This window comes from Lineus longissimus, chromosome 15 (genome assembly GCF_910592395.1).
Source record: "Lineus longissimus chromosome 15, tnLinLong1.2, whole genome shotgun sequence".
Lineage (NCBI taxonomy): Eukaryota > Metazoa > Nemertea > Pilidiophora > Heteronemertea > Lineidae > Lineus > Lineus longissimus.
Genome location: NC_088322.1, coordinates 7,343,209 through 7,352,531, shown reverse-complemented (window position 1 = coordinate 7,352,531; position 9,323 = coordinate 7,343,209). Strand labels below are relative to the sequence as shown.

Below are 9,323 nucleotides of genomic sequence, written 5' to 3'. Positions count from 1 at the left end.
TTATCTTTTTTAGAAATCTTTGCGAATTCCGCCAAAAAGATACGCCTAATTCAAGTTTCACAGCATTCTGCTTGCACCCTCATGATGGTGACAATTTTGTATACACAGGCGCTGGAATTAGTAAAATCCAATATACACCATCACTTAGTCTGTTTCCTTAGCTCCTCATATTATGTGTGCACACCTGATGTACTTGGACCCCAGGCCACAACTAGAATTCAGAAGCTGAAATTATCACAATCATACGTGGTACGGCTCAAAGCAAACTAGAAAAACTGGCACTAATAGTTCTGTTGCCAACCAAGCCTGCACTTTATCTTTGACTTGTTATGGAAACTCGTGAGGGAGGAGGACAATCTTATAAGCGAACGAGTATGCAGGTTCTTTAATTACCAGTTGAACATGTAGTTTATCTTTTAATTGCTATAGAAATCCGGGAAGGGCCAACGTACATATAGTACCTTCGATATGAATGTTTGGTCCAGAGAATTACCTTAAATTCACGATCATTTGTGCAAAATTGAGTCATCTCACTGAAGTAGAAACAACTTTACTTTACACCGTTGAAGGCATTGTCAAAGGTTACCTAGCTTTGAGCTAGTTTCAATCATTGCCAATGTTCATTCCGAGGATAATCTGCCATTGCCTTTACTCCGATGATAAACCTTGATGAATCACTTTTAATAACATCTGTGGGCAAACAGGCTGCCACATCGCTTTGACCTTGAATGTGATATCGGACCTAAAATTTGAAATATGAAATAGAATTTAAGGTTTTTTGATTTTGTAAATATGCACTGAATATAAATTACAACATTGCTGCTGTACACTCCATTATAGATATACACTACGGGTCAATTTTAACCACGTTGACACGTAGGAATACGGCACTGCGGCAGTGTTTATTCCTTTTTGCTCTGCCACCAGTAAATACTAAGAACACCAACGGTGTACCCCTTTGAAGAGTATCAAATGAAATGTTGCTTTACATGACCTGTTCTGTACGAAAGTCCTAACAATAGCACATGTCGATGATAACACATAATGAAGAATTAATAAAGAATTAAAATGTTTTGACTCCATTGTATCGTCTTGGGGGCTGTTGAATTCAGCAACCAAATATGGAAGTGGACGAGGCAGAACTACACGCGATAGGGTATTCGGCATTCAAAGAGGTGGTGATTATGCTCCTTTAAAAAATGAACGTTTTTGAGCATCCGAAAAACCGTTGATATTTCTCCGCGGCCAACACAAATATCCACCCCGTAGAAGTTTTTCAACGTAGTGAAAGATTTTTTTTACAACCATTTTCATTTTACCAGAAACACCTCAACGCGGTGACTATTTGGGTTGGCCGAAAAACCTTTTAAACCTTTTAAGCCTTTTTCATAACCTTCATTTCTACAAGTGAAGGTCAAAATGACGTCAAAACCCAGACAAATTTTCATTCAAAGCGTTCATTCTTTTCGTAACCTATACATCTTTGACCCATCACTGACCCACGACATACAACCGGTGTGAACGCGACCAAAAATAAATAATTCACAGCCAAGTTTAAAAGTGTGTCATTCTGTTCGATGCATTCTCTACATGGGATATTCATTTGAGGAAAATCCAACCAATATAAAGTTGATGACATCACTGCATCGTTGCACACAAAATTACCACGGGTATATTGAGATTAAGTTTTTTAGATTTTATTTGGACTGACATAATTAAATTTTATTAGAATATCCATTCAGTTTGTCCAGCATCCTGAACGAAGGATTTCATAACTTGTTTTTCCATTGGCGAGGTTGGCGCCAAACACCGTGTAAACCGACACATTTTCGCGGGAGTTATTTTTGCGGATTTCGCGAATAGGAAATATGTCTTGCTTTGTGCCCCGGTTTTGTGACTTGGGTTCTTGTGTGACCTCTTTCCAGTGAATGCCATCATTAAGTCGTTATCATCGGATGAAGTCGAAAATATAATTCATGCACTATGTCAGTGGTCCTAAGAGGTAAGTTTCGCATTATTAAACAGAAGAACTTCGGCCTTTTTTCTACAAATTGTATATATTTTTCGATATTCATGACACTTATGGCGCCCCATATGGTAGAAAGGCAGGAAGTAATAAATGTGAAACTGACCGCTTAAAAGCACGGGTAGAGTAACTATATAAATAGATGTATATCATTGAATTGTTGATATCATGGAACTAGGCCGAGAAAAGTTAGACCAGGATGTACTGCACAGTGATCATGATGGGCCATGACTCATTACTGGTATAGGTCAGGCAGCATAACCTTGATAGCGGTGTATGTACATTGCGGACGGTCAGGAGAGTAGGCGACTCTTAGATATCCTGCCTCCACATTTCGCCGAGGAGGCCCCACATTGCAACCAAGGTATCGCACGTCGTATTACGAAACACCAAGATGTCCGAATCAGAAGATAGCTCGGAAGACGAGGTGTGCCGACTGGCACAATCTCTCATAGAGGCAATTATGGGCGCTGTACTAAACGATGATCAACTCGAACAGGTACGCCAATATTTCATCATGCTTATAAAAACACGTATAAAGCCTATTCCGAATTTCATTTCAATTCAACATTTAGAGAGGGATAAGATACAAGGGGAACATTGGAGACGAATATGAACGTAATGGCCATTTATGGAGTTATTTGGTGCCAGTGCTGGCCAACATAGAAATATCAAGACCAGCATTCAACCTGGGCTGTATTTAACTTTATGGTCCTGGGGGTGTGAGGGGGGGGGGGGGTGGTAGTAGTTGGCCATCTGTTGGGGTAAAAAACATTTTTCGGGAACCATTTGGGGGAGGCTTGCCCCCCCTTGCTGAATATTGCCCTGCCCAATAGCACGAATTGTGTGCAAGGAGGATACCGCGGTGACGTCACATCACGTGATCCCGACCCATATTAGTGATCGCTATGGCCAATCAGATTCAGTCTACTGACAGCACCAGCACTGAACACATCTCCACGTCCCACTGTCTGGTGCGCTCCTGTACACAAAAACACCAATAGACATGAAATATTGCAATACCTAGTATGGATTCTTCCTGTGTAGAATAAAATTTACAGAGCAGATTAACTTCCACGAATAAAAAAGACGTTTGGCGTGGCCAAAGTGCGGAAATAATGGGAAATAATGTCTCCGCTAAAATACACTACGAAATACACTAGGCAAGGCACTACGCGATACACGGTAGAGATGCAGTTGAGTTTGTTATTGTTTTGACTTAGAAGCCCGCCCATATCATAATATATTCATGTATTCATGAAGTATGAACTCATTTCTGTCCCATACAACTCTAAGAACAGTCAATTTCTCCTTAAATCATCACCGAAACCGCGATATCCGCAGGAAGATTTCGTTCTAGTGTCCGAAAATGCATGATCTTACAGGGGCGCTAACTCGACAAATAGAGGGGATCTATGGGGATCTATGCGAGTTTTAGGTATTACAGGTCTCGAACTTGTAAAATCTGTAAACATGCCTCCAAATCCCATTATGATAATGAAGAGATTGCCCCATATCTGGGAGACTGTTTTGAAACCATCGCTAATTTTGGAAGATCGGTGCCCGGCTATTTGGTTTAAAAAACCCTATTTTTCCCCATCAAAACAGCACTTTTCATTATTCAAATGATAGCTTATTGTCTGAAGACTTATTTCATAGCAGAAAAGTACTAATAACTCTGATTTGATGCGAAAAATCTAACTTTTTTGATGACTTGATTTTCCCTTGGCCGTGGATCGAGTTTGTTTACAATATGCAGCGCCATCTTGGAAAAGCCGTGACGTCACCGCGGTATCCTCCTTGAATTGTGTGTTTCAGGTGAAGATACTGATTGAAGATGTTGACGATGCTAAAATTCGTCAGCAGGCTTTGACTATATGGGTATGTTGACAAAATGAACTGGACTTCTACCCGAGTGTGAACTTTTTTCCTGATCAAGGAGATTTTTAGGTAACATATTGATATTGCAAATGAGACCATCAGTACACTACAGATAGATAAATATCAATACATGTATTTGCATACAATGCAATACCATAAGTAAATTTATATTTGATCAAAATGTATGACTCGAGCCCCGATGTCTTCTTAGAGACAACAATTTGGCCTCATTTCGTCATGTTTTGCCCATAAACGACAGTTTTTGTTTAAAGTTACCTTTATACACTGGAGAATCAATTCCCCAGATTGCCGAGACTTCTTGCCGAGCTGACCTGCCCTAGGAAAAAGAAAAGTTAATAATGTTGGAGAAATTGTGTTGTTGGGAGTCTTTCAACAAACTAACGGTAATAACGTTCTTCAAGCGTGAATTGCATCACAAAGCGAGAAAAATGGACTGCATGTTTGTTCTGTGGAGAGCAAACAAGTTACAAATGTTAAATACATGTAAACCGATTTTTGCGTGTACTACAAAGATGTTGGGTGGTTTATTTACCTCAAAATTGAATGCATATGATGTCCAAGTGTCCTGGTAACCAGATGGACACATTTTATTTTGGCAAGCATTCGAAGGAGCGCACATTTTGGCAGGAAGGTTCTGGTTGTGATGCAGACATTTTCCCAGACCACTTTCAGTCACCACTGCACAGTAAGTCGGAGCCCGACCTGCCTTGAATTCACAAGATGTAGATATGATTCTCGGCAATCTGGAGAACTGATTTTCCAGGGAGGAAATCAATGTCTCACCCAAATATGGACTCAATGTTACGCGTATTCCATTATTACAGGTGGCGATGCTGCAAACTTATGACGATTTTGATGATGATGATGATGATGATGATGATAGGTTTGCGAAGCTCGCGGTTGCGGTGAAGTCTGCCGGAGAAAGCCGAAAGGCGACCATAGTCGGACGTCTACTCGATTTTTGCCCTGATCAAGAAGAAATGCGAAAGACATGTACTGGTGAACTTGTGACGGCCTGCAAGAACCTGAGGGTACCTTTTATCGAAGTTCTGCTCCTCCACGGAGTTGATCCGTACACAAGACATAAAATGTACCTAGACGGATCATTAAAGATGCAAGATATTTCCCCGGTCGAGATGTCACTTACTCAGTTCTACCGAGCGAGCGAGAATGGTCTTGATACAACGGATCACGTAAAAATCATAAACCTCTTCCTTGACAAGAAAGAGATTTCGACAGCTAACCAATCGGACAGGAAGTTCAAAGGACCGACAGCGCTTTTGGCGGCCGTAGTGGCTGGTCGGTTTGACGAAGCTAAAGAAATTGTAATTAATCGCGGAGTTGATGTCAATTCCGCAGTCGTTTTAGGTGATTTTGGCATGAAGTTTCCTCTTGGTGAGGCGTGCAGGCAGAGAGATGTTGCGTTCTTCAAATTCCTTTTGTCTATTGGCGCTGACCCGTATGCCGAAACACTCGTACGTAATCCTTCGATGTTCGAGTACGATAAAGTACCTATCATCATTGTTGAGGCTATATCGACATCGAATATTGAAATGATTAAAATAATACTCGATTTCGATGACGCATTGACGAAACCTAATCACATTCGCTCCGTGGCTCTGTTCGCTGCTTTCATTGTTGGTGATAGTGCGAAGCAAAAGCTGTTGGCCAAATGGTGCATAAAAGAGGACGCGGATTTTATAGATACGCAGTTGTTTTTAGCAATCCGAGAGGAAAATATTGAACGCGTCAAGATGCTGCTGCCTTACGTTATGGATATCAACCGGAACTTACGATACGGTGAAGCTTACTTATGCACATCCCTGGAAGCAGCCGTGAGATCAAATAAACGAACTGACATTTGTGACTTGCTTATAGAGAAGGGAGCCAAAGTTAATCTGGTATCTGTCTATCCCGCACAAAGCGGTTTCTCTCCCCTCATGATAGCCTGTATTTACAACCGAAGAATGGTTCCATACCTTTTGAGAAAAGGGGCTGACGTCAACCTTCGCTGCAATAACGGCACAACTCCCTTAGACGATTTGGAGGCACACATCATGTCAGTAGAATACCATGATGACGTTGATTACCTTCGGTGTGTCTGCCTGCTGCTCCGTGAAGGGGCTAAACCATCTGCCTCGGCAGCTAACCTTCTTTTGATCGTGTTTCAGGAGATTATGTGGCCCCCCATGCGGGATAACTTGAGATCGATTGATAAAGATTTCTTTAGCGGAATTAGAGAAAGGCTTGGTTATATTGATTTTTTGGCCGACCAGCCAAAGCGACCAATTTCACGTGAGCGAATGACTGATTCCGAAAATCTGGAGTTGGTTAAAACCCTCGTCGAGACTGGATCTCTGAGTTGGCGCTTGATCGGTGAGATCTACCAAAACATTAAAGACCCTTCTCATGCCATGAAATGCAAAGCCGTCGAGGAGTATTTGGAAGAGTTTCTCGCCAATGGCTACACGCTGAAAGAGATGTGTCGCCTGAAGATACGGGAGGTGATGCGTCCGCCACTGAGGGCGAGTGTCACGTCGAACGACCTCGAATATCCGACACAACTGAAGAAGTACATTCTCTTCCAAGGAACCCAAGACAAAAGTTGTATGCCCGAATGAACACTTCGCGAAACGGTAAATTTCTGGCTGGCAGCGTGACGGTTGCTTCCCAACATGTCATCGTTCTCCTCTTAGCTCGCCCAGTGGCGGAGCTCCATCATCGTGTGAGTACATGGGCAATGTGCCCAATAAAATCTATGTCTGCCAAATACGGATTTCATGTTCGGCGCCAAACGTAAATTGTACGTAAATGATACCAAACAGAGATTTCTTTGTTGGGTGACCAATCTTAAAAATTGTACGTTGGGTGTCTATTATACAATTTACATTGAGCATGTTTGGTGGATGTTAATTGTATTTTAGTAAGCTCCAAGATAAGTTTATCATGTTTAGCTCAAACTTCCATTTTATTTTGGAATTGTTTTAGGGTGATAACTAAAGAAATTAAAAATGTTTTGTTGACCCCTTATTTCTATTTAAAATCTTACTTTTTTCGCAATCTTTGAGAAAGTATTTCACAAAACATCGAAACTTACCATTTGGCAAATCTTGGCATCTTACGAAACGGCACATTATGACAATGATAACGCCTCTATGGATCACTGACGTACATGTACACCCGGTGCGAACGCGACCAAAAATAAATAATTCACAGCCGAGTTTAAAAGTGTGTCATTCTGTTCGATGCATTCTCTACATGGGATATTCATTGGAGGAAAATCCAACCAATAAAAGTTGATGACATCGCTGCATCGTTGCACACAACATTACCACGTGTATTTAGATTAAGTTTTTTAGATTTTATTTAGACTGACATCATTAGATTTTCATTAGAATTTCCCTTCATTTTGTCCAGCATCCTGGACGAAGGTTTCCATGAAATAATTTTGAATTGGCGAGGTGGGCGACAAACATAGTGTTGACCGACAAATTTTCGCGGGAGTTTGACGCGAAGATTCGGGAAAATCGCCAAAAATATGCCCTGGTTCTATTCATATCCCTGGGTCGCGCTGGGTGGTCACCTGTAGGCCATTCGGGAGGATGGTCCGAATCGGCGGCAGGAAAGTTTGAGTTCACGCAAAAGTTTTAATTGATTGGGGAACCTGAAAGATTTTTTTAATCATCCGTCCAAAAAAGCACTTTTTGACCGCCAAGGTTTTTTGCATCTCACCAAGATTTAAAAGGTATTATACCCCTGCTTTGTTTAAACGGGAGTAAAGGCCTCGAGGTTCGGGATGGTTTACACAAACATCACCAATTATAGCAGGCATTCTTCCTGAGCAACCAGTCCAATAACATTTCGGTGATTTCTGCACGTCATCCGAGAGTTTCAATTAAAATAAGGACTCACTCTGGATGTCACAAAATGCCCTGCCTCTTCACATCAAAACGGAGGTCCTTCCGCACGAATAGGTTCACAGTTTAAAATTGCATGTTTACATATATTATTGCAAAAATCTAATGGGACAATATCCTTTTGAAAAAGATGATTTATTCCGCATCGCTTTGAAGCCAACTATTAGCTTTCAAGGCGTTTTATGAAGTTTATCGCTCGGTTCAGCGATTTTGATTGCGATATAGCATGCAAACGCCGAAGGAGTATTTATAATACACGCAAATTATGAGCAAAATCCTGGCCTATCTGTTACCGATAAAGAAGTCCGTATTATTAATACTATTTACAATTTACGGAATTCTGGTCAAATTAATGCATTAATTGCCGGTTATTACGTATTTTTCGAATAACTTTTTGGGTATGGCTGAGCGGAATCTGCGGAATCTGCGGAACCTGCGGAAACTGTGGAAAGTGAAAACAGTATGAGAATATCGATATTAACTACATGTACATGTATATTTAACAAACATTTTCAATATTGTTATAAAAATCGCCATGCCCTATTCTTTGGCTGTGGAGTGTGTAACTTCATAATTTGATTTTAAAAGCGTCGCCGTTCGTTAACGATTTTTAATTTTCAATTAGATTTGAAAATTGTGTAAATACATACTCAAAAAAAATGTAAACGATGTTGTTGTGTAGAGAGATACAGTACCTACTTTTATTTTCAAACTTTTCTAAGGCCTTTAAGATAGCTGTCAGAACGGCTGCGCCGGGTATTTAGTCATCAAGGGCGACTTCCGATTCCATTCCCATTTTCAATACTGAGGAGTCATTAACCTTTCTGGCTAATACGATTATGTATATAGTATACAAATGTCAAATGTCTTCAAAGGGTTTCAGCAAAATATATCCCCCTTGTTTCCGTAATGGTAGTACACTGTAGTTGTCGTTGTAGAGAGTACAAGACCTCGTCGAATGTCAAAAGGTCAAAATGATATCTCTTGAACCTGCTTTTCTAGCACCGCGGTTCTTTTTAGTTCACAACTTTTACAACCTAACTTCTATCATACACCTGCACCGGAGGCTACCAAGGTACATTTGCATAATTGCGACACCTGGACCAATAATTCAGATTCAAATTGATGAATAAACTCACACTTTGCAGTCCCTGTTATGGCATTTACATGTACATGTACATGCACTATTAGGCTGTACAATAAAAGCCTATGATTTGTGCTCATTGTCTTCTTCTTACATCAGATGAATTGAAAAAAACATTACCATAGCGCAGTTATTATGCATGCAAATTTACCCAAACTTGGCATTTACAATATTCGTGTATCAGTCTCTACAGCCATGCAACGGCGTTGTTGAAACTTATCAGTACCAATTCACTGGAGAAATAACGTACTTCTGCCCCTTACCTCGCAGTAGCATGTAAAGGAATTCAGTCCCAGACCAATACACAGCTTGTCTTTTAATAAAGCCCGCTCGC

The 9,323-nt window shown here is 40.7% G+C and overlaps 1 protein-coding gene across 3 annotated transcripts; it reads left to right on the top strand.

The window, feature by feature from the left end:
- Positions 1-2,279: 2,279 nt before the first annotated feature.
- On the top strand, positions 2,280-9,075 carry LOC135499824 (uncharacterized). 3 transcript variants are annotated; one of them, XM_064790787.1, is made up of 3 exons: positions 2,280-2,525; positions 3,845-3,907; positions 4,753-9,075. In XM_064790787.1, exons 1-3 carry the CDS (start codon positions 2,421-2,423, stop codon positions 6,547-6,549), a joined length of 1,965 nt encoding a protein of 654 aa, XP_064646857.1. In that variant the 5' UTR covers positions 2,280-2,420; the 3' UTR covers positions 6,550-9,075. The 3 variants fall into 3 exon arrangements, with proteins under 3 accessions (XP_064646857.1, XP_064646858.1, XP_064646859.1); XM_064790789.1 differs by having other exon boundaries at positions 2,455-2,525; positions 3,845-3,976; XM_064790788.1 differs by lacking the exon at positions 3,845-3,907.
- The last annotated feature ends 248 nt before the right edge of the window (positions 9,076-9,323 follow it).